The sequence below is a fragment of the Aethalodelphis obliquidens genome, unplaced genomic scaffold (genome assembly GCF_003676395.1).
Source record: "Aethalodelphis obliquidens isolate GAN/ISIS:26980383/991018 unplaced genomic scaffold, ASM367639v1 scaffold83, whole genome shotgun sequence".
Taxonomy (NCBI): domain Eukaryota; kingdom Metazoa; phylum Chordata; class Mammalia; order Artiodactyla; family Delphinidae; genus Aethalodelphis; species Aethalodelphis obliquidens.
The window spans coordinates 3,016,800-3,042,546 of NW_020838027.1; the positions used below are offsets into that span (position 1 = coordinate 3,016,800).

The following is a 25,747-nucleotide window of genomic DNA, read 5'->3' on the forward strand; positions in this document are numbered from 1 at the left end:
GCTGCCGAGGGCGGTAGACGGAAAAGATCGTCAGGCGGGTGTGCAGGACAGGTCCGGGGACGCCCTAAAAGCTTGGGCTGGACTAGGGGAGGGGGCGCAGACGCACTTGGTTGGGAAGGGCTGCCGGGCGAGCAAGTGTGGTTCCGGGAAGTCCTCGGGGTCGGGAGGGGGCGGCCCCCATGAAGCGCCCTGGGAGGCCTCCGGGTATGGACCGCTGGGTGAGGGCAGCCTGGGCGCGCGGCGGTTACTGGGGGCTGGGCGGCTCCTCCAACCCAGCTGCGCGTAGCAAGCAGCGCGCAGCAACCCGTCCGTAGCAACCCTCCCGCGGCGCCGTCACCGCCCCTAGCAACCCACCCGCGGGGGCGGTGGGGAGCAGCGGGCGCGCGGACCAATGGATGCGGAGCGGCGGGAGCACGATGGCCAATGGGCGGCGGCGACAGTGCGAAGTGCTGTTGCGGGGCTGGGCCGCTGCGCCAGGCTAGCCCCCAGCGGCCGCCGCGCGGGTGTGGACAAGGTCGCTGCTCTCGGGGCAGCGGGATGGAGGCGTCGCGCCGCCGCCCGGCGCCCCGCGGGGACAGGTCAGGAGCGGTGGCGACGAGCGGAGGCTGAAGGGGGCCGTGGCGGTCCGGGCTGGGAGCCGAGGGGAGTGCGGGCGGCTGGGCGGCGGGAGACGAGTGGGGGCGGCGTGCGGGCAGGCGGCCGCCCGCGTCGAGGGCCGGCTCGTGTCCGGTCGCGCCGGCACCCGCGGGGTGGGTCCGGCCTCGTCAGAACGTGTCCGTCAGGGGCTGCTCCGCCTGGGCCGGGGGTGCAGGGTGGTTCCGGGGGCCAGCGGAGGGGCCGTGGTGATGGCGACATCCCGCCCCACGGCCGGTGCTCCGGAGGGGTGAGCGCGGGCCGGGCCGGGCCTGTAGGTTCGGCCGGGATCCCGAAGCGTGGATGCGGGCGGGTGGGGTGGAATCACGGCTTCGCCTGGACCCGAGCCCGTACACGCCGCCCACGCCCGCCTGCTGCCCGGTACCGCCTGGTCGCGGGTCAGCAGCTGAAAACCACTCTAAAGCTTGTCGCCCAGGTGGCCTTGCCGCGGACAAGACCCGTTTTTCTCTTTCATCGGGTTTTATTTACGTGAGAGCAGCGCTCTGTGAAGTTGGTTTACTGCTTTTTTTTTTTTCTTTTCCCTGAAGTCAAGAGAAGAAGAATCTGCGTTTCCAGGTATAAATATGGAAGCGCCAGGAGGAGATCCCGTTAAAATTCAGCATCCTCGTTGAATTCGGATGGTGCTCGCTCACTTGTGGGCATTCGGTCAGTCTTAAGTGAGTGAATTTAAGGCAGTAAATTTCCCGGCTACTAGATGTATGGTGTGACTCATGATTTTTGGAAGGAAAAATGGAATTGACTTTGAAATTGAGACCAGGAGGCAAAGAGGATTTTAAGTTTTTGGACCTGAAGTTTCAATGGATAATTTTAAAGTTTGTCCCTCTTTTTCTTCCCAAAGAAACCTGCTCTTTAATTTTAAAATGGACCTCAAAGGGGAATGTGTGAGTCACCAAGTGTTTCTTCTGCTGTAGGTTCAGTCACTGGTTAACTGACTTGTTGCCGAGAGGGAGTGGAATTAATGTCTCTGACTTTTTTGGCTTCCGGTTGTGTGTTTAGGACGTTTTTGATGAAATACATGGATAGAGTTTTTGGTATTAGTACCTTTCAGTGTGAAGGATAGCATCTGACTTTCAAGTTTCCCGTGACTTTTTTTTTTTCTTCTTTGAATGATGAGACCATTTTCCCATGAGGCAGAGTTATTTTCAACAAAGTAGAAAAATTATGAACAAACACTACTTCAGACCTTTTTCCTGTATCTGAAATATTTAGTGGAAATTGGAGATGGAATTTGAAACAGCACTCTCAGATGCCTGGCTGAGGTTAGGTGCTTGCATTGTAGATTCCCCTGGAGATGACAGTGGTCAGCTAGTTGCCGGAACTTGAGCCTCTCTGGCCTTCTGTTCCTGATACAGGATTGAAGATGTGATGAGAGAGACTTCTCCGCGTGATGTGACCTTGTGACCCAGGGTTGACTGAGAAAGTCCTAGTGTATGGTTTGTCCATATGCTATGATTTTTCTTCAGAAATACAAACAGCAGTGATGGCTGGAGGTTATGTCTTGGCCAGGCTTGTTATCCTCTCTCAAGTTCTCTCTCTTTCAAAGGCTTCATCAGATGAACTAATTGTTGGCAGACAGACTTACCCAGTGCTTAAAAATACTTAGATTAACTAATACGTGACTACAGTATGTTTGGCAGATATCAAAAGCTACAGTAAAAGCCTAATAACGTCTAACATGCATGTATTTCTTCAAATATGAAGGCTACATAGAGACCTAGGAAGGAAAGAAGAATCCCTGTAATAAATTTCCTTTCCATGCAGACAGACTCAGACGTTTTTGGAATACTTTTCATTTCCGGCTTCTCTTATTCTTTCCTATGGAAATGCTGCTGTTTTCCCTGCCTTTGTGCCCACTGAAAGAAGAAGTTAACATTTCTTCTTCCCAAGAGGAAAAGTATGCTTGAGTTACTCAGAAGAGGAGCTGAAGCTGCCTTGCTTCTCCGTGTTTGAGGATTTTAGGACTGGAAGGGGCCTTGATAATCCTTAGTTCTATTCAAGAGTAGTTCTCAGTGGAATTGTTAAGGCTTCTTTCCAACTAAAATTTCCTGTGGTCTGCTTTTACTTCCTCTGAGGCAGTTCACTAGGAAGAAGCTCTTTGTACTAAATCTGTGCTGCCTCATCAGACTTTCTTACTGTTAGTAAAGGCTGCGCCATTTTCCTGTCCCGGTTAGAGCTTGAATCTGCTGATGCCTGAGAAGAGACACACTGTCCACATTGCGATGGCTGTGCTGTCTTTATTAACTCTTAGTACTTGTTATGAGTCTTGGTAATGAGGATTGGCATCTCTGACCCTTTGCTGTAGAACTTCTGTGACAACATTAATGATTATCGTTGTATCATAGAAGTCGCGAGGACCCCTGGGAGGCCACAGTTCTGAAGGGGATTGCATTAGTACTTGAGTTGTTTATCAGGTCCCTTGCTGTTTTACCACAAGGCATTGTGGCGAGGGGGAAGCGCTGGAGGCTTCCACTGGGTTCCTGAGCTCTCGTCCCAGCTTTTCCACTGTCCAGCAGTGCGATGTTGAAGCACTCATCTACTTCTTTGGCTTCAGTTTTCTCCTCTGGAATAATAGGGCTTCTTCAGATTCCCTCCATGATTTATACTGAATTAATAAAATAACATATTTTTAACTGCACATAGCTCAGATGTCAAAAGGTACAAAATGATATTCAGTGGAAAGTATGTCTTTTCTCATTGTCTTTGTGTCACTTAGTTCGTTCGTTGGCAGGTTTCTTAGGGGGATCTTCCAAAGGTATTCTGTATATTAAGTAATCTCTTCATTTTCCTTTCCTCTTCTTAAAACGTGATGATTTTGAGGGCTTCCCTGGTGGCGCAGTGGTTGAGAGTCCGCCTGCCGATGCAGGGGACACGGGTTCGTGCCCCGGTCCGGGAAGATCCCACATGCCGCGGAGCGGCTGGGCCTGTGAGCCATGGCCGCTGAGCCTGCGCTCCGCAATGGGAGAGGCCACAACAGTGAGAGGCCCGCGTACCGGGGAAAAAAAAAAGTGATGATTTTGAGTTTTAGGGTAGAATACGATAATCTAAACTCTGATATCTGCATTCGTCATGGGCAAGATATATTTTTAGACTGTGAACTATAGTTCCTTCAGGTTTTTTTTTCTGTGATAATTAATGTGTAGAAAATAAGCCTTGTAGGAAGAAAACAAGAATTATTTTTCAGCCAACCTTCCTGAAAAATAAATCATTGCTTCTTAGATTTGCTGGAAGAAATGTTAATAAATATATAGTTTGCCTTTGATTTTAGGTTTTAGAATGAAGCAAGTTTATAGAGGGTTGACTTGTTTTCCAATTGAAATTCAGTGTAATTTTGTTAAGGCAATTTGATATGTCATATAAGCCAGGGGCAAAGTAGAAGGAGATGTTTTGACTGAGTGCAGTTGGCAAGCTGTGCTTTTAAAAAGGGAGCTCTGTCAAGATGAAACGATCAATAATGATGGCTTACATTTGTGTATCCTTTGCAGTGTTCTTAGAGCTTTCATGTACATGATCTCTTTTGAGCTTCACAACTCTGAAGAGAGCACGGCCCCTGTTGTTATCTTTGTTTTATAGATAGGGAAATTAAGGCTGGGAAAGGGTGTGATATAGCTAAGTTACAAGACAAGTAAATGATGTAATCAAAACTAAAATCTAGAAGTAAAACTGGGCTTTTGACTTCTAGTCTCCTCTCTTCTTTTTCTCAATTATTATCAAAATGTGTTCCAGATATTTCTGGATGCCATTCGTGCACATAAATGCTAACAACTGATACTGATTACATCCTAGTAATTATCTTTAGGGCAAACAGTTGAAGAAATTGGACATTTTAGCAAAGTACAAATGAGTATTAATTTCATCCAATGGAATGGGAGTGAAAATATTTATTTGGTGTTGTTAGGCAAAAAAGTGTACTTTCATCTTTACACAAGAGAGAAGGGAAATAAGTAACATTACTGGAGAGAAACTATAACCCCTGAGGAAAGGAGAATCCAGCAAAAGGTGGAGTGCACTGTGATTCTGAGTAATGTCCTTTTTTAAATCTATAAAGAATAAATGGGGGGACTTCCCTGGTGGTTCGGTGGTTAAAAATCCACCTGCTAATGCAGGGAACATGGGTTTGAGCCCTGGTCCGGGAAGATCCCACATGCCGTGGAGCAACTAAGCCCGTGTGCCACAACTACTGAGCCCACGTGCCACAACTACTGAGCCCGCACGCCTAGAGCCTGCAATGAGAAGCCACCGCCGTGAGAAGCCTGCGCACTGCAACGAAGAGTAGCCCTCACTCGCTGCAACTAGAGAAAGCCCACGCGCAGCAACGAAGACCCAACACAGCCAAAAAGAAAAAAAAAAGAATAAATGGGTTCTTGAACTTCTGGATCAAGTCATTCATTTTAAATAACCTTTCTGTTCGGCTCGCTTAAAAGAATGCTTTTTGCTTTTGCTCCGTGGGACATGCAAAATGGAGAGGGCTTCATGTAAAGCAGTTTTCCTTGCTGCATTCTCTGGGGCCAAATGAATCATCTGATCGGTTGCCAAGTTTTCCTTCTCATTGCCTCTCTCTCCCCAAGCAATTCTCCCTTCTCTCTGATTGTCTCTACTGAATGGGCTTCTTCGGAAATGGATCTTCATTCTCTAGCTTCAATTAAGTTAGCTCCAGATTGTGGCAGTCATTCAAGTAGAAGACAGCTGAGCCTAGAATATTAACAATTCTCTGCTGATGCGGGAGGTTAGATTTCGAAGGAGTCTTTCTGGCAGTTCTAATTGATCTTTATGTGCCTTTTCTCAGAAGCAATGTTTTGTTCCAGCCAGATGTGCTCTTAAGTCTCAGTGCATGTGAAAATATGGCCTCTTATATTGACATTTGGGATTTGGACAAGGTGAATCTATTTGTCAGTTGACTTAGAGAAAATTCCTTTATTAATAGCTATTGACCCAACTACCTGACACTGTAATCAGTTCAGACACAATGAAATCTGATGACTCTTTTCCAATAGTATTTATACTGTAATCAACTGCTCCCAAGGGCTTCTTCAAAATCCATTCACTAGCTTCGAAATTCTGCTGCCTAAAAATACCAGTGTGTGTGTGGGGGAATACCAGTGAACTGGCATTTTGACTGAAAAGATTCTTGGTAGACTTACTGAAATACCATAATAATGAAATCCCAGACTCTCTGCTGACCATTTGAATATTTGTGGTCCAGAGGTGCAGGTCTGCAGGCTGAGGCGGGTGGCACTGGGACTTGTGGTTGAATTCTAGCTCTTCCACTCATCTGCTGTCTGACCTTGAGCAGATAGCTTCCGCTCTGAGTTTGATACCTGTGAAATGGGATTGTAGGTTTATTGTGAGAATTAGATGAGACGGTATGTAGAGTTTTTAATGTAGTTTCTGGCACGCAGTAGTTCTTTACTAAATGGAACTGTACTGCACCTGGCAATGTGACAACGTATTAATGTTTCAATATCAATAAAAATTCAAAATTTTGAAGATTTATTTAATACAAGGAGAAATCTAGAAATGTTTAGGTTTCCAGCATTAGAAAGGCTATGAAGAAGTTTTAAAGAGGTGGTAATATCATGGTGAAATTATTTAAAGTCCTGTCAGTGAAGATTAAGGTAATACATTTGTTTGTAGGCTTAAAAAAGTTGTAATGTAGGGACTTCCCTGGCGGTGCAGTGGTTAAGACTCTGCGCTTTCACAGCAGCAGGGGACATGGGTTGGATCCTTGGTCAGGGAACTAAGATCCTGCATGCCATGTGGTGTGGCTAAAAAAAAAAAAAAAAAAAAAAGTTGTAGAGCAAAAATCTTATTGATAGCAGTCGTTGCATTTATTGAGTGCTTATATGGGCTAAATCTCATTTAATCTTCACAGTAACTTTCTGATTTAGTGCTCAGTTATCCTCATTTTGTAGATGAGGTTAAGTTGTGTTAGAAACCACTCTAACCACAGACCCGTGCTTCCCTAAATGGGGAATTTGACCCTTTCGTTTGGTCTGCGCCAGGGGTCAGCAAACCTATCCTGTAAGGAACCAAATGATAAATATTTTGTCCTTTGTGGGCCATACGGTCTCTGTCCCAGCTACTCAGCTTTGCTGTTCTAGGGTAAAAGCAGCTGTAGGGAATACATAAAGGAATGTGCAGTAAATGAAAGGGTGTGGCTGTTTCAGAAAGGCTTTAGCTATAGACAGTAAAATTGAATTTGATATAACTTGTGCATGTCATAAAATATTATTATTCTGATTTTTTTTTTAACCTTTGAAAAATGAAAAAAACATTCTTAGCTTACGGGCAATACGGACATAAGCAGTGGGCCGAATTTGGCCCAGAGGCTGTAGTTTGCAGACCCCTGTGCTGAGTCACAAGATAAGGATGTTTCTTCCTGGACAGTCATATTTATTCATATTATGAATATTATTATAAGACAGAAGTGGGGTTTTTGTTAAAATAGAGCCAGTAATAATGTAATGTAGAATGCAAAGTTAAATTAATTTTCAGGGTAAAACTTGAGGTTCTAAAGATAGAGTATTGTAGATGGTTTCTTTGGGCTATACTTCCCCTCCTTTCCCTATGAAATCACTCTCTTCGGCTGTTAGAGGCACTTTGATGGAAATATTGCCTGAACAAAGCGACATAAACATCAGTGTGCCAATAATAGATTATTAGATATAAAATTAGACTTTAAAGGCTATTTATATGTCCATAAGTTGGAGGGAAGTAATGACTAGTGACTGGTTCTGTGAAATCACAAAAGTAAAACGTGGGGTATGGAAAGCTTTCCTGTTTCACTACTCTTGTCTCTGATTACAGCTGCTGTTGTAATTACTAATTATAATTATAAATGTATAATTACTCATACTCTTTTACTCTCAAAAATGTCTGGTTTGGAAAAGAAGGTTTTTTTGATACCCTACCTTTGAGGCGACTTGTTGACAGTTTGTGTATATCCTGGAGTTCTGTGCCTGTGGACATCACACACATCTTTTTTTTTTTCCCCCACTTGGAAAAATATAATCTTTATATACTGAAAATACAGTATATATTACTGTACCTTATTTTTAATAGCTATATTGAGGTATAATTTACATACTGAAAAATACACCCATTTTAAGTACGCAATTCCGTAGTTCTTAGCGTGTTTGCAGAGTTTTGCAACTATTACCAAAATCTAATCTTAGAACATTCCCATCATACACACCCCCCCCACCAAAGAAACCTGCCCATTTACAGTCATTCCCTTGTCCCCTCCCCTACTCCTAGCCCAAGACAGCCACTAATCTACTTTCTGCCTCTACGGATTTGCCTCCTCTGGACATTTCATATAAGTGGAATTGTACGATACGTGGTATTTTGTGACTGGATTCTGTGACTGTGACTGTGACTTAGCAAAATGTTTCTGCGGTACATTCATGTTATTATGTGCTGCATATATCAGTACTTCATTCCTTTTTATTGCTGAATAATATTCTCTTGTATGGCTACGCCACGTTTTGTTTATCCATTCAGTTAATTGATGGGCATTTGAGTTGTTTCCACTTTTTGGCTATACCGAGTAATACTGCTATATGACCACTCGTGTCCAGGTCTTTGTGAGAACATGTATTCTCACTTCTCTTGCGTATACATCCAAGTAGGGCTGTCGGGTCATATGGTGACTGTTGTACAGCTTGAGGAACTATCAGACTGCTTTCCAGAATGGCTGCGGCAGTTTATGGGACCACCACCAAGTTTCTCTGCATCCTCACCAATGCTTGTTATCATCTGTCTTTTTCATTATTGTTGTCCTAGTGGATGTGAAATAGCATCTCATTGTGGTTTTGATTTGTTTCCCTAACGATGAATAATATGAAGGGTTTTTAAAATTATTTATTTTTGTTGCGTTGGGTCTTCGTGGCTGCGCAGGCTTTCTCGTTGCGGCGAGTGGAGGCTACTCTTCCTTGCTGTGCGCGGGCTTCTCATTGCGGCGGCTTCTCCTGCTGCAGGGCTTGGGCTCTAGGTGTGCGGGCCGCAGTAGTTGTGGCAGGCGGGCTCAGTAGTGGCTCGCGGGCTCTAGAGCGCAGGCTCAGTAGTTGTTGCGCACGGGCTCCGTGGCTTGTGGGATCTTCCCGGACCAGGGCTCGAACCCGTGTCCCCTGCATTGTCAGGCGGATTCTTAACCACTGCACCACCAGGGAAGTCCCTATGAAGCATTTTTTTCATGTGTTTATTGGTCACTCCTGTATCTTTAGAGAAATGTTTATTCATTTACTTCGCCCAGTTTTAATTGGGTTATTTGTCTTTTTATTACTTAATTGTAAGAGTTCTATATATATTCTGGATGCAAGTGCCTATCAGATAAACGTTTTGCAAATATTATCTCATCTATAGATAGTATTTTCAATTGCTGATAGTGTCATTTGACATGTGAATGTTTTTTATTTTGATGTACACGTAGTCCAATTAGTTAATTTTTCTCTTTATTCCTTTTGCTTTTGGTGTCGTGTCTAAGAAGTCAGTGCCTAGCCCAAGCCTACAAAGATTTACTCCTGTGTTCTAAGGGTTTCAAAGTTGTAGCTCTTATATTTTAGGTCTTTGATCCATTTTGAGTTAATTTTTATGTATGCTGTGAGGTAGAGGTCCAGATTCATCCTTCTGCATGTGGATATCCAGTTGCCCTAGGACCGTTTGTTGAAAAACTGTTGAGCCTTTTTTTTTTAGTAAACATTTTAATTAGATTTTAAGCTGCTTCTCTCTTTGGAGGCTTTTAAAAAGAAAACCAAATTAGGTCCACTTCAATGTCCACCGATTTTCTTTTATGAAACTTGTATGATGCCAGCAGGTCATATCTTAGCTCCGCAATAATATCTATCTTGATTTTCTGTTCTGCAACTTTCTTTTGAATATGTTCTCTAGTGAGGATTTGTGTAAAGAATATACTGCTGTTCTTGCCATTTCCAAAGCAGTCTTCAGAAAGGCCATATCTGTCCCTTTATTATTTTTGGTCCCAAAGGGAGGATTCATAATTACTGTATCGAATGACTTGGACATTCTGTTAGATAATGAGCACACATCACACTGAACCATGTCAACATTTGTTAACTCAGGCTCTTCTACATTCCTATTAAATATTTCCAGTGCATCTTCAGCTATGTCAAATCCAACACACAACCCTGCTCCCAGCATTGCAGTTCCGATGCTAAGCACTCCACAGCCACATCCTAGATCTGCAACCACTTTATTTTCAATGTCATCATGTGTGTTATGAATTGTATAGAGCATACATGCTGCAATGTGCGGCCTGGTTGGATGCTGTTCTAGAAGGAGCTTGGACTTTTCGAATCCATCCACTTGTTGCAGGTGACTGTCTAGTTCCCTAAGCCTTAATTTCTGCATGTTTTAAAAAGTGTGCGTTGGCAGGGTTTAACAGCGCTGGATCTGCAGAGGAACCTGCTTCACCTGGATCTCCCCTCCAATTCTGATCCCCTGCCCCTTTTTCAGCGCTGCGGGCTGAGGGCCAGCCTGGGAACGCAGGGTGCGAAAAGTACACCCGGCTCAGTCCGTTCTCGCTCTCCTCCCGGCGCCAGCGGTGGGCAGAGTCCTCGGCCAGCCTTCGACCCGCCTCCAGGGTACCCCGGGCCGAGATTGGACTGGAGTCGCTGAGGGCTCCTCACTCCGCGTCTCTGCCTGAGCCTTTTTTTTTTTTTTTTTTTTTCCGGTACGCGGGCCTCTCACTGTTGTGGCCTCTCCGGTTGCAGAGCACAGGTTCCGGGCACGCAGGCTCAGCGGTGGCCATGGCTCACGGGCCCAGCCGCTCCGCGGCATGTGGGATCTTCCCGGACCGGGGCACGAACCCGCGTCCCCGGCATCGGCAGGTGCACTCCCAACCACTGCGCCACCAGGGAAGCCCTGCCTGAGCCTATTTTTAAACCAAAGTGTCATAGATTGCTTTACAACTCAGTACTTTAGATTCACCTTATTTTTTTTAATGACCACAAAGTATCATTTTTCATAAATGTATCTTATTAATTGCTCACCTGTTGACAGACATGAATATCATGTTCAGTTTTTTCCTTTTGAAAACAGACAGTAATGCTTGTTATATGTATCTTTGTTGTTACATGTATCTTTGTATGTTTGGCCGAGTATTTTGTAAATTTAGTATGTTTGGAGATGCAGAGTTTAAATTTTGGTTAAGGCTGCTAAATTTCCCTCCAAAAAGGTTATAAAGTTTTTCTTTAACAGATGATGAATGCCCATTTTGAAGTGGAGCAATTGTCCATTCTTGTTGCTCAGTCCCTTGTATGTACAAAATTAGTGCACGGTAGGCGCCTAGTAAATATTTACAGGTGATAAAGATGAGTGTAAAACGGAGGGGCTATTTGCAATTTGGATCAGAGTCAATTTAAGCTGATCAGGTAAGGCAAGAATATACAGTTGACCCTTGAACAACATGGGTTTGAACTGAGTGGGTCCACTTACTTGCAGACTTTTTTTCAATAAATATGTACTGCAATACTACACGATCTGTGGTTGGTCGGTCAGTTGAATCCTAGGATGGGGAACCTCAGATACAGAGGGCCGGCTGTAAGGTTGTAGTCAGATTTGGGACTGATTTTTGACTTGAGGAGGTTCGACACCCCTAACCCTCACATCCTTCAAGGGTCAAAGCAGTATTCAACAGCTAACAGCAAATTGATGTATCAAAGTAGGAACAATGGTAGCCAAGATTATGTAGCAAACAGAGCATCATTCTTTGTAGATGAAACAAAGCTTATTGTTTGTTGAGTCCAAGATTTTCTGGCAATTGTAATAGGGAGTTGCCACAAAAACTTTATCAGAAGTATATAATAAAATAAATTTTGATTGACAAGTGCAAGAGATCTGGTTAGAAAAATATAGTTGAATGTGTAATGGGACGATATGCCACCTTGGAGGTGCTACAATTATTAATCATTTGGCTCTCAAATGCATTTTGATAAAGAAATGAACAGTGCAGTGAGTTCAAATTTGAGGATGTGTTTAAAAATCATTGCTGCCAGCTTTTGTCATATAGAATAATGATCTCAGACTGACTATTTCTGGCCAGCAAACAGACTAAAGGTCTGTTATATGATATAACCAATACTACAGTATAGTTTGAAACTTTGTCCCAATGAAACACATAACTGACAGAGGAAAATAAATGAGAAAACAAAAGAACAGAGCAGAAGGCTCTATCATCCCAGCAACTGGATTGATTGTGCCTCTAAGAGATTTACCTTTCTGATAGTAGACTACGGTATGTGTTCAGCCAGTAGTGTAGGTTCTATTTTATTAAATCTGTGAAAGGTTCATTTGAGGCTTAAAACTAAAAAACAGTAACAGTTTTTTCCTTTAAAAAAATCATTTTAGGCTTACAGTAACCACTGTTGAAATTATTTCTCATAATTAGGCAAGGTAACGGGTTATTCTTTAAAATTTTATTAATTATTTTCCATAGTCATACAGCTATAAAATGGGGATGATAATATCTTTTACCTACTTCAAAGTCAAATCAAGGGATGATTAGTTAGAGTATTTCATTAAGTCATAAGTAAGAGGAATGTTTTTCATGTACCTTTAAAATTCATTCATCACGGGACTTCTCTGGTGATGCAGTGGTTAAGAATCTGCCTGCCAGTGCTGGGAACACGGGTTTGAGCCCTGGTCCAGGAAGATCTCACATGCCATGGAGCAACTACGCCCGTGTGCCACAACTACTGAGCCTGCGCTCTAGAGCCCGTGAGCCACAACTCCTGAGCCCGTGTGCCACAGCTACTGAAGCCTGTGCACCTAGAGCCTGTGCTCCACAACAGGAGAAGCCACCACAATGAGAAGCCCACACACTGCAATGCAGAGTAGCCCCCGCTCGCCGCAGCTTGAGAAAGCACGCGCGCAGCAACGAAGACCCAATGCAGCCAAAAATAAATAATAAATAAATAATTTATAAAGTTCATCCATCAGACATTTATTTTACATCCTCCACATTCTAGGCACCACACGCCCTTAGTAATGTTGGTGACGTTAGAAAGTGCTGAGGTTTGTAAGTTTCTTTGGTAATTTTGCTTTTCTTTTGAGTATTAGAAGTGTTTTAATATTTATTTATTTGGCTGCACCGGGTCTAAGTTGCAGTACGTGGGATCTTTAGTTGCGGCATGTGGGATCTAGTTCCCTGACCAGGGATCGAACCCAGGCTCCCTGCATTGGGAGCGCAGAGTCTTAGCTACTGGACCACCAGGGAAGTTCTTGTAACTAGTTTCTGAGACTGAAAAGTATCATTTGTCATGTTGTGAAGCAATATTATAGTCAGCGAAAGAAGTGTTCACTCAAGCTGCTGTTAGGAAAGCCATGGGCTGCGCACAGCCTTCATCTGGCAAGTCTTTTCCTGCTGCACTCCTGCCAGGATTAGTGTTGACTTCCTGCAGAACCACAGAAGAAGCCTGTTCAGCTCCCCGCATCAGGGGCCAGATTGCAGCTAGGTGCTGGTTACAGCATCCCTATTATCTGGCACAGTGTAGGATACAGCAAGAAGTACTCCTTGACTGTAGAGCAGCAATGAATGTTGTTATTGGCAGCTAGAAAAATTTATTTATTTTTTGCAGGCTGAGAGAACTTGACAGGAATGTTAAAAGTGTAGGATAATCGTGGAATCTAGCAGGTCACTGATACATTACTAAATGCTTCAAATTGTTCGGCAGCATGGTCTGTTAGGTACAGCTGTGGACCGGCAATCGAATGAGTAATGTTTTAAGGTGGGCTCTGAGTTTCTCACATATTTGATCTTGGGCACATTTCTTTATTGTTTCATATCATCCGCCTTCCTTAGAAATACTGCATATGTAATTTAGGTGCTAGAATAAAGGACGTGTGGATTTTAAGTGTACTCAGTACATGACTGTGAAATAGACGTCTAGCAAAATGTCTGTTTTCTTTTTTTCCTCTAATTTCTTATTTTGAAAAAATTTAAATACTCTGGAAAGTTGCAAGAAAAGTACAGTTGATAACCTGTGCCCTTCACGTAGATTCATTGCCTTTTAAAAAAATTAATTATTAATTTTTGGCTGCATTAGGTCTTTGTTGCTGTGCGCGGGCTTTCTCTAGTTGTGGTGAGCAGGGGCTACTCTTTGTTGCGGTGCGCGGGCTTCTCATGGCGATGGCTTCTCTTGTTGCGGTGCACGGGCTCTAGGCGCGCGGGCTTCAGTAGTTGTGGCACGTGGGCTCAGTAGTTGTGGCGCACGGGCTTAGTTGCTCCGCGGCATGTGGGATCTTCCCGGGCCAGGGCTTGAACCCGTGTCCCCTGCATTGGCAGGCGGATCCTTAACCACTGCACCACCAGGGAAGCCCCATGAAGACTTACTCTTATGTTTTCTTCTAAGTTTTATAGTTGTAGCTCTTACATTTTGGTCTTTGATCCATTTTGAGCTTGGTGCCCATAAACAAAGTTGGGCAGGTCGAGCACGTTCTCGGAAACTTCTCTGTGTGTATTCTGCAGCAGAGCCTTGTGGGTATCTTCAGTTTAGATTGTGGCTAATCAGCAACTGGAGAGCAGTCCAAGAGAATGGTGTTCTGTGGGCATTCCCATGGGCCACACTTGTGTGATAGATCTGTGTTCCTCAAAGATACATGTTTAAGGTTTTTCCTGTACCAATTAAACAGGAAATTTTCCACGAGAAAAATGGGAGGAAAAACAGTAATTTCATTTCTTTTACTCTATAGGACTGCTTTTTGTTTTGTGTGGATTTACTAACCAGGCTTGTTTAGGCTTGCTATTCAACAACTTCGTTTCAAATGAAGGAAAGACACTATTAGAGGAAAAAATGCAAGTTTAGTAAGATCATATTCCAGTCTGACTAGAAATGCTAGTTCAGATTTATTATAAGTACATGAAATATCTTTATTATTTCTGCTAAGTTATAATTTAAAACTAGAGCACAGAGAAAGTGTAACTTTTGATCTAGAGGAGGTACCTAAGTGCAACAGTTATATAGCATCTTTTTAGTGCCTCTTCTGTTCCGGTCAGATGCTTTGATTGTACCACCCTGTTTATGTAAACTGTTCATCTTGCCCAGGCTTGATGAAAGGAATTAGTGGTGTCAGGATAAGGCATTAAAGACACACCTGTTTTCTTCACTGTTAGAGGTCTTAAGAGAAATGTTTGAGGACTTCAGTTGTGTTTCAGATTTTAGAGTTATTGAAGAGGTTTTAGCATTTTAAGGGGGGATAGAATGATTTTTTTTTCCATGCTAGAGGGTCTCACAGTTCTGGTTTAGTGAAGAGGACCAAGTGAGTTGGAGGAAAAGCAGATTCATAGCAGTAGCTGTTGAAAATACTAATCCATTACAGTGAGTTTACTTTTTGTCTTAGTTATTTTATGTAGGACTTTTTCAAGTGTATACTAATGTTCACTGGATACTAATAATCTATCACTGTATACATAAAGCTTGGTTTAAAAATACGTGAATGAGGATTAAAAACAGTAAGTAAATCCGGAGCATATCTAGATAGGGGCCCACAAAGTCGAGGCGAAACATAACATATCTGATATTTGTGTCTATTTGTCACTCTTTTAAATTAGGGAGAAAAATGAGAAGATTTATTTAACACTCAATGTTGTTGTTGCTATTCTTTTTTTAAAAAATTTATTATTTATTTTACTTTTGGCTGCATTGGGTCTTTGTTGCTACACGTGAGCTTTTCTCTAGTTGTGGCAAGTGGGGGCTACTCTTCATTGCGGTGCGTGGGCTTCTCATTGCAGTGGCTTCTCTTGTTGAGGAGCATGGGCTGTAGGCACGCAGGCTTCAGTAGTTGTGAAACGCGGGCTCAGTAGTTGTGGCTCATGGGCTCTAGAGCGCAGCCTCAGTAGTTGTGGCGTATGGGCTTAGTTGCTCTGTGACATGTGGGATCTTCCTGGACCAGGGCTTGAACCCGTGTCCCCTGCATTGGCTGGCGGATTCTTAACCACTGCGCCACCAGGGAAGCCCATGTTGTTGTTATTCTAAAACGTAAAGGTTATAAAGAAATTAATAGAGGGGACTGTCAGAGAATCAGAATGCACCTCCACATCTGTATCTAAGGGGTTATCAAATCTGCTTACACGTTAGTAGTCAGGAAGAGCCTTGGACGTCATATACAAATTCCAGGTTGCAATGCATTATTAAAATGCATAAAACCTAAAATGTAGGAATGTGGTGGTTAACCGTTAAACGAAAGTGCTTTGGGGTGTTTACCACAAATGCTGGAAAGCCATTCTTCCCTTTGTAGCCATGGAATTTGTCTTATTAAATAAGATTTTGTATTTATAGTTTTTTTCTGGCAATCAACTCCTAGTAAAAATTTATAGTACAAATAATTGAGAACCACTTCTGCCTTGTTTTATACTTTACTGTTTCTAAGAATGAAGAGTCACAAAATCTTAAATTAGGAAATTGTCAGAAATAGAAAAGACTTTAGAGAGAGCTTAAAGACATTCAGAAGGGTTTGGTTTATCAGTTGAAGACAGTCATTTGATTCCATATTTGTGGACTTCCATCAGTCAAGCAAATCTGTCTCCTGACGGTATTAAATCTTGTCTGTTCATCCGTACTTGCAGTCTACTGTGATGACTGGCATAGAGTTTTGTATTGTTTTGTTTTGTTTTTGGCTGGGCCACGCAGCTTGCGGGATCTTAGTTCCCCAACCAGGAATCGAACACGGCCCCCCCCCCCGCCCCGCCATCAGTGGAAGTGTGGAGTCCTAACCACTGGACCACCAGGGAATTCCCTGGCATAGTGTTTTATTAATTCTTTTATTGAAGAGGAAGTTAAATGACTTGCTAGATCTAAAGGAAGTCAGTGGCCTTAGTAAGATGCTATAGACTGTCTAACTTTCTGTCTCCTAGAGCTAGCTTCAAAAAAGAAGTAGAATATATTTGATTTTTAGGTGTAATTTAGACTTTGCAAAGGGACCAGGATTAGTGTCTGCTTCTGCATGGCTCTCCAGGTCTGTTTCTTTATCTTCAAAGTGTGAAAGATAATAGTACCTAATTCATAGGACTGTTTTGAGGAATAAATAAAATAATACATTAAAAATACTTAGCACTGGGACTTCCCTGGTGGCGCAGTGGATAAGAATCCACCTGCCAATGCAGGGGACATGGGTTCGATCCCTGGTCTGGGAAGATCCCACATGCCACGGAGCAACTAAGCCCGTGTGCCACAACTACTGAAGCCCGCGTGCCTAGAGCCAGTGCTCTGCAACAAGAGAAGCCACTGCAACGAGAAGCCTGCGCACTACAATGAAGAGTAGCCCGTGCTCGCCGTAGCTAGAGAAAGCCCGTGCACAGCAACAAAGACCCAACGCAGCCAAAAATAAATAAATAAATAATTAATTAAAAAAAAATATATACTGAAAACTCATTATATTCCAGACACAGTGCTAAGTATTTTTTTTTTTTTTAGTCAGTGATAATTCTGTCTTCCCTTTGGTCAAACCATATAACCTCCCTGGACTAACTACTAGTCCTTATCTATGAAATGAAAGATTGAGGCTAGATAGTGCTGAATTCCCTTCAGCATTATTTCTGAAAATGCAAGACTGTAATGTAGTTCCTATTTAACTACACTTTATTAAGTAATTAATAAATATGAAAAATTGTTTAAACTCACTATATTAAGTAATTAATAAACATGAAAAATTATTTAGAAATTGTTTAAAGTCATCAAAACCATAAATTAAATCAAGAGGCCAATTTACCTATCAAATTAGCAAATGTTTTTAACTTTTAATATTCCTTTTTTATTGAAGTATAGTTGATTTACAATATTATATTAGTTATTACAAGATAATGACTATAATTCCCTGTGCTATACAATATATCCTTGTTGCTTATATCTTTTTTAAATAATTTAATTTATTTATTTATGCAGCAGGTTCTTATTAGTCATCAGTTTTATACACATCAGTGTATACATGTCAATCCCAATCGCCCGATTCAGCACACCACCATCCCCACCCCCCACCGCTTTCCCCCCTTGCTGTCCATACGTTGTTCTCTACATCTGTGTCTCAACTTCTGCCCTGCAAACCGGTTCATCTGTACTATTTTTCTAGGTTCCACATACATGGCGTTAATATACGATATTTGCTTTTCTCTTTCTGACTTCACTCTGTATGACAGTCTCTAGATCCATCCACGTCTCAACAAATGACTCAATTTTATTCCTTTTTATGGCTAATATTCCACTGTATATATGTACCACAACTTCTTTATTCATCTGTCGATGGGCATTTAGGTTGCTTCCATGACCTGGCTATTGTAAATAGTGCTGCAGTGAACATTGGGGTGCGTGTGTCTTTTTGAATTATGGTTTTCTCTGGGTATATACCCAGTAGTGGGATTGCTGGGTCATATGGTAATTCTATTTTTAGTTTTTTAAGGAACCTCCATACTGTTCTCCATAGTGGCTGTATCAATTTACATTCCCACCAACAGTGCAAGAGGGTTCCCTTTTCTCCACACCCTCTCCAGCATTTGTTGTTTATAGATTATTCATTTATTTATTTTTTGGTCACATTGGGTCTTCATTGCTGCACACGGGCTTTCTCTAGTTGCGGCAAGCGGGGGCTACTCTTCCTTGCAGTGCACGGGTTTCTCATTGTGGTGGCTTCTCTTGTTGTGGAGCATGGGTTCTAGGCATGCGGGCCTCAGTAGTTGTGGCTCGCGGGCTCTAGAGCTCAGGCTCAGTAGTTGTGGCAAGTCCCCAGTATATGGTTTTAAAGAGAAAAAAAAAAATCCCCGCATGCATGGGGGTCTGTGCTCTGCCTTTTTCTTATCCTTTGGGTATTTCAGTCTCCTCAGGTCCTCTGTGGACTATGTGTGGCATTAAGGATGGCATGTCCACCTGCAGTCAGTGTGGGCAGCATCTAGAAACCTGTGCTTTCCCTAAGGTAGAATTAATTGGTTCCAAATAGCCCAAAGGACTAGATACATGGAAAAGATGAGATTGACATGGTTTTATAAGGATTTTCTCTTTACATGCTTTTTTTTCATGTTTTTTTTAACAGTGCCTTTGAGGATGAGACCATGAAGCTTCGGCAGCTGAAACTGGATAATCAGGTGAGCAGAGTCTCCTCTCTTGAAAGGCGAGGACAGCTATACTGACCATGAAGCTGATGGTCTGGACTTCGGGCTCTGGCCAGACCCACATGCCTTGAGGACATCAGCATTAAAACTGCCCTTGGATTTACAATCACTGAAGCTCCCTTGGCAGCTGTCATAAGAATTAGGAAAACGTTAGTGTTGTATTTCTGTGTAGTTAATTTGATCCTGCTGCCTTAAACACCTCTCTGCACTGTGATTTCATGTAGCTACAAGACCTTTTCCTTATCTTAAAGTGCAAATCTGAAAATGGTACTGTGCTGCTTAAAAGCCTCTGTTGTCTACAGAATACTTTTCTTCACAGCACAGGTCCCACTTTTCACTTACGCATTATTATTATCTTTTTTTTGCACTGATTTGACTTATGTTCATTTCCTCCATTAGACTAAGCTCCATGAGAACAGGAACTGAGTCTGTTAATGATGACCATTGTATCAGAAGTTCCTGGCCTAGGGCTGGGCCCATAGTAATCCTTCATTAAATGTTTGAATGAAGGAAGGAATAAATAAACAGTTTTGTACTGTTACATGATGTGATCATAATGATTAGTCAGTTTAAAACCTACACCCAACATATATTACTTCCATATGAATGTTTTCTAATTCAGGAAATTCCGTAGGTCCAGGCTGTGATGCAGGATCCTTAACAGTCAGTGTCTAGAGTGGTGGGTGACTAAAAATACCTCCAAAGTTTTGTCTTGCTTTTTTATGTTGCTGTTGGACCTCGTAACAGGACTTGGAGTGTAGTAAATTACTTTAAAGGTAGAATCACTACAAACTAGTTATGAGGTCTCCACGGGGACGCGCCTGGGACCATCTGGCCTCCAGGGCCCCTCCCAAGCCCTTGGTGTCCATGGTGCCTCTGTGGGGCCTGTCACCAAGTCCACCGCCTCTCAGGCCACCACCTGGGAGGCCTTCTCATGTGCGCCTGGAACGGAGCATGGCCCAGTGGTCTTCAGGGACCCTCCGCTTCAAGGTGACGGCAGTCGCCTTGGTGGTCAGCACCACTCATCCTGCTCTGCCCCCTGCCCTCCTCCCTGGCTGGGCTCGGCCTCCCGGGCCTGGATCATGGCCTCAGCCTCACCGCCTCTGGACGAGGCTCGGTGGTGGTGCGCACCGTTCGCCCTGCCCACCTCCAGGTGTCCTGGCCCAGGGAGCCCGGCAGTAGCAGCTTCACGGACAGGCAGGCTTCCTCACAACCACTGCTGGCATCCTTTAAGGAGACTGGGGCACATTTTAAGCAAATCTGGTGTTGCACAGCAGGGTAGGAAGCGGCCACAAAGGTCTCCGCAGTTGCAGGCGGCTGCCTGCGTCTCCCTGCGCAGGGCGTGTGGCCTCTAAGCAGAGGCGCCAGCGCGGGCTGTGTACCTGATGCGTAAACTGCCGCTGAGCCTGTGAGACAAACAGTTCTTCCTAGTGCTGAGCAAACAGACAAACACAGGAAGGAAATGAATCTGGGATCGTGAGGGAGATCCTGATTAGATAGAGATTTATCAGCCCAAGAGCAGAATAATTTCCATGAGCCCTTTGTCTTTTACATTCCGTTGCATAGCAGACTGTATTTAGGGAGACACACCACAGATTTTAGACTTTTGTTTAGATCTTTGATTTATTTTTATAAGGCTCAGGGGTGCATCCCTTACTAACGTGAAATGAAATCTGTGGTCATCTACCAAGTAATGAAATAAGACATAAGATTTAAATTTTGTGTAGTTTTTGAGTTTTGTGTATAGGTATATCTTCTGGATTTTTAAAAAGAGGGCCCAACTCTTTTGTAATTTTTATTCTTTTCAGTGAGAATGCTGCATGTGGTGTGGTATGTGTGTGGTGTTTTGGGATTTGGGGATTTTGTGAGCCTTTCTGTAGTACAAACATGTTTAAATTATGGTTTTACATAGTTAATAAAAGCATATGAAGGACTTTCCTGGCAATCCAGTGGTTAGGACTCAGTGCTTCCACTGCAGGGGGCACAGGTTCTACCCCTGGTCGGGGAACTAGGATCCCGCCTGCCGCATGGCCAAAAAAATAATAAAATAATAAGATTTCAAATAATACAAAAAAGGTATTTGGTGAAAAGTCTTTCTCCCTCTACTTGGCTAGTTCTTTACCAGAGATAGTCAGTGAATATAAAGACATAAAACTTTATGGGAATTTTTAAAGATTCAAAGCAATCTCTTTGGACCTGATGTATACATTTTGTTGCTCAATAGTGTATGAGAATCCTATGCGAGCCCTGAAATGCTGCCATGAACAGAAGAGCAGGGGGTCAGGGACTTCACCGTCAGACAGCCCATAGCAGGAAAGGCAGCGCCACATACTGAATACAGCGCTGGGCCCAGAAGCAGACTTTGGTTCCCGTTCTAGCTGTGCCTTTAATTAGCTGTGTGATTTTAAGGAAGGTCCTCAAACTCTGTGAACCCCAGTTATTTCGTGTGTGGAGCGAGGTCAGACTGGGTAAAATAACAGGTTGTTGGGGAGGATCTTAGAGTGTGGGAGTTAGGGCTGGGGTGGATGGCGGTGCCTTGAGGAGGGCTCGGTAGCGCTCACTGTGGCCTCCAGGCTGGCAGCCTCTTGGTGGGAGGGCATGCCAGTCCCCACCCCACCCCCCCACCTCTGAGGGGTACGGAGCATTCCCATCTGTGACAGTGAGTGTCAGTGGAGTTGGGAGGGGCTGGGGACCCTCCCTCTCCCCACCCCGCCTGCGGTGTGGGAATTCTGCTGTGGGAATGCCCCTGTGGTTGAGAGTTACTGGTCTGAGTTTGAGAAGTAGTTTGCTGAGAGCAACCAGAGTTAATCAGTCTCGTGAGGATTGGTTCATACTAACCAGTATCATAAGCAGTGAATCTAAGTCGGGATTAATTTATTAATTGCTAGTGAACCATATACCAGAATCATCAGGTCATCGGTTTCCCATTAGAATAGTCTGGTGAGTTCGAAATCAGAGCAAGTGGAGTTTGTAAAATGAGCTTTATTGTAAATATCATTGTGTGATGGTGTAATTAATTCACCTCTACTAAAGGGATGTACCTGCCCAGAATGAGATACATGATATCTGGCCAGGACACTCCCTGCCTTGGATCATTCGTACTAGAGACTCAGGGTGAATCCTGTTCTTCAGTTCTACTTACCTTATTTCCACAGAGCCCATTTCCCTTCTCTCAGTGTATTCTTTTATCATCCACTACAGTGTTATTGATTTGATTAAATTCACTTCCTCTATATCTATGCTGTTTTTCTGATAGTTCATCTTAGAATTGAATGTTTAAAAACCCTAGACTTTCAGATAATTTACACATGGCTATTTTTGTCCTATACAGATTTTTGAACAGATTTATTGAAATATAATTCACATATTATTAATGCTCAGTTACAGTGTACAAATGATTTTTAAATCTTGTGTAAGTGGAACCATACAATATACAGTCTTTTGTGCCTGGCTTCTTTGGCTTAGCAAAGGGCTCACCCATGTTGTAGCATGTATCAGGAATTCATTCCTTTTTACTATTGAATACGTTCTGTTTTGTGGACAGACCATGTTTCTCCATTCATCAGTTGATGGACATTTGGGATGTTTCCACATTACAAATTATGCTTCTCTGAGCATCTGTGTACAAGCTTTTGTGTGGAAGTGTTTTCATTTCTCTTGGGTGATCTACCCAAGTATAGGTATACCAAGATATACCTAATATGCCTTGGGTAACAGGAGTGGCTTTGCAGGTCATATGGTAACTCTGTGTTGAACATTTCAAGGGACTGCCAGACTGTTTTCCACAGTCACTGACCATTTTACACTCCCACCAGCAGTGCATAAGGCTTCCAGTTTCCCCACTTTCCTGCCAGTACTTATTATGTCTGTCTTTGATTAGAGCCATTTTAGTGAGTCTGAAGTAGAGTCTCATTATAGTCTTGATTTGCGTTTCCCTAATGACTAGTGATGTTGAGCATTTTTAGTGGCCATCTGTATGTTCTTTTTGGAGAAATGTCCATCCAGATCCTTTGCCCGTTTTTAAACTGGGTTACTTTCTTTTTGGTTTTGAGTTGTAAGTGTTCTTTATATAGTGTAGACCCAAGTTCTTTATCAGAAATATTATTTGTAAACATTTTTTCCAATTCTGAGGGTTGTCTTTTTACTTTTTTAATGGTATCATCTTCAGCCCAAAAGTTGTATCTATTTTTTCTTTTGTCACTTGCACTTGGAGTGTCATCTAAGAAACCATTGCCTAAACGAGGTTACAAAGACTTGCTCCTGTGTTGTTTTCTAAGAGTTTTACGCTTGCCATGATCTGTTTTGAGTTAATCTTTTTATATGGTATGAGGCAGGGTCCAAAATCACTCTTTTGCATGTGGATATCCAGTTGTCCCACCACCATTTATTCCCACTGAGTATATTTTGCTTTTATTTTTACTACTGTCACTAGATACTCATATTTTCGGGCTATGTGACACCTTAGCTAGCTCTAGAGTGTAAAGAGTTTCAGATTGTTTCAGGGATGTTACTCAGACAGGAATGCACATTAGGTGGAGAATGTTTATGCCATCTGGCAGTCAGTGGATTAGAGTGTAGCACAGTCCCTTTGGACTGGGTCCCCATCTATGGATAGTACCCTTCGAAGGGAGGCAGCCATCAGTGCGTCAAATCGGTCCTTGAAGAAGTCTGATTCAGGGACTCCTGGAGGTCCAGGGGTTAGGACTCGGCTCTTCCACTGCAGGGGCCCGGGTTCCACCCCTGGTCAGGGAACTAGGATCCCCAGAGCCGTTTGGTGTGGCCAAAAAAAAAGTCAAATTTTGGGCTTCCCTGGTGGCGCACTGGTTGGGAGTCTGCCTGCCGGTGCGGGGGACGCGGGTTTGTGCCCCGGTCCAGGAGGATCCCACATGCCGCAGAGCGGCTGGGCCCATGGGCAATGGCTTCTGAGCCTGCGCGTCCGGGGCCTGTGCTCCGTAACAGGAAAAAAAAAAAAAAGTCCAATTTTAAACTTTTAGTTTCATCCTCCCATGATCTCTCTTTGTGTGCCAGGAAGGTTGATTATTTTTAGCCAAACCGATAGACCTCTGGCAACCATTGTGATCTTGGTGGTTGTACCTGCGGTTATGCAGTCTGTTCCAAGAATGTCATAAAGTAACCAACCCATTATCTCTGGGAGTCCTTAGAAAATTGAGAATCAGTGGAGTCTCAAGCTATCATTAATTTGAGGCTTGCATGGGATTTATTATTTTATTGGATAGAGTCCTTTGATGGAACCCCCCCCCCCCGAATATAATCTCCTTTATTTCCTCATTTATTTTGGTATTACCATTCAATATTTTGCTTCAGGGAATGATAGTAGGACCTACCACCAGATTCTGGAGAAGATGGATTCTTTGAGTTATTGCTCAGTTTCCAGGGAGCTGGGAAATTTAAAGGTTTAGTTTATGTGATACTTAAAAGTCCTGAAGTCAGCATTTTTCATTGTATTTAGGCATCAAACAGTCCCCTTTGGCTCTTTTTCTGACTGCCCTGACCTTCTTCCCCTTACAAAGGTAGGGAGTCCTTTGTTTACATAGCCTCATCTAAAGCACGCTTAGCTTTTCAGGGAGGGTAAAGCATAAATAAGTTGACACCATTACATTGAAACTCAACCACATCTCTCCTCCTCCGTCCGAGTTATGTGAGGCTGATTAGAATGCTAAGTGAGGTGGCAGCTTTGACCAAGATGGCAGTTGGCCCTTTTGTGGGGTTTTTTCTTATTTACAAACTTGGACAATAGGAGGGTGTGTTCAGTGCAGTAATATAGCAGCTGTGTCCCTGAGGTTCACAGTTTGAATCTAGAGTTGTTTTTTCTTAAGTTGTTGATCTGAATGGGTGTGACTAGCGTTGACTTGGATAGAGAAGGGCTTCACCAGACACCTTAATAGGATCACTGTGGCCACAGATCTAGTCTACCCTTTGCAGGTCTCAGAACCTGGTTTTGTCAGTGAGCCCAGATGTAACATCTAGCTCTTTGGTTCCCCTTTTCTAGACCACAGGCAGCATAGTCCTCTGGAACAGATGCACACCAGTCAAACTTACAGCACTCGGTCATGAAGCCAGATGCCAGTTTACTCATTTACAGTGAGGACTCTGTACTCGTGCAGTGTGTATTCATTGCTACTGTTTATGATGCTCTGTTCTTGGGAAGAACAAGAAGTTAGACTGAAAGTGAGAAGGCTGATTGGTAAGCAAGGAGTCAGAGGAAAGAGAAGGAGATAGTCCTGAGGGCTCGCTCAACAAGACCATGAAGAAGCCTTGGATAGTTTCCTGTCCTCAGAGAGAGGGAGCTTTCCCAGTAGATAGGGTGCGCTTGTCTGCCAGAGTCGGTGTCTCTCTTTCTCGGACACGATGGACATATTCTGTCAGATTCTTGCTCTTTGGCCGCTTTTTTCTAGACCACAAGCAGAATGCTCCTTTTCTGTACAACAGTTTTTTCTTTACATATCTTAATAAAGTGGATTCGCTGTAGCTCGGGTTCTTGTTTCATCAGTTGTTTCACAGTTATTTTATTTCACTTTTTTGGCCGTACCACGCGGCATACAGGATCTTAGTTTCTGGACCAGGGATCAAACCTGTGCCCCTGCAGTGGGAGAGCGGAGTGTTAACCACTGGACCGCCAGGGAAGTCCCAGTTGTTTCACAGTTATGAGACTATTTGAGACTAAATAGCTGTGGCCACATGGATAATATGCGATAGTTTCTCATGTCTTTATACTTCATGTTTACCATCTCTTTGAGGCAGTTAGTTTACTTCTTATCCATTATACAGACTTCTTAGTTACTAGAAGAATCTTATCAGCAAGTTCCAGGAGGAGAACCTCGTTATAACCTCCTGTGTTTAGTGTTCCTGGGACATTAAGGTCCACCTGTGCGTATTAATTTATGGACCTCAAAATAACCTCAAAAACCCCAATTATTCTTTCCCAACTTGCTCTAAGCTCTCTTTTCATTCTTGACAGTA

The 25,747-nt window shown here is 43.2% G+C and overlaps 1 protein-coding gene and 1 pseudogene across 5 annotated transcripts in view; one reads left to right on the top strand and one right to left on the bottom strand.

Annotated features, from left to right (window-relative positions):
- Positions 1-376: 376 nt before the first annotated feature.
- Positions 377-25,747, top strand: part of TULP3 (TUB like protein 3) — a 42,678-nt gene continuing 17,307 nt past the window's right edge. For 2 of the 5 annotated variants that reach the window (XR_003430046.1, XM_027093381.1), the window contains exons 1-3: positions 377-578; positions 1,182-1,209; positions 18,688-18,739. Coding sequence is in view for 4 of the 5 variants with exons in the window: in XM_027093381.1 (XP_026949182.1) it covers positions 392-578; positions 1,182-1,209; positions 18,688-18,739 (267 nt within the window). In the remaining variant the exon portion in view is untranslated. Of the gene's footprint in view, positions 579-1,181; positions 1,311-18,687; positions 18,740-25,747 lie in introns of all 5 variants that reach the window. The other 3 variants (XM_027093383.1, XM_027093384.1, XM_027093382.1) reach the window with 3 other exon arrangements.
- Positions 9,350-10,332, bottom strand: LOC113613007 (methyltransferase-like protein 5 pseudogene; annotated as a pseudogene).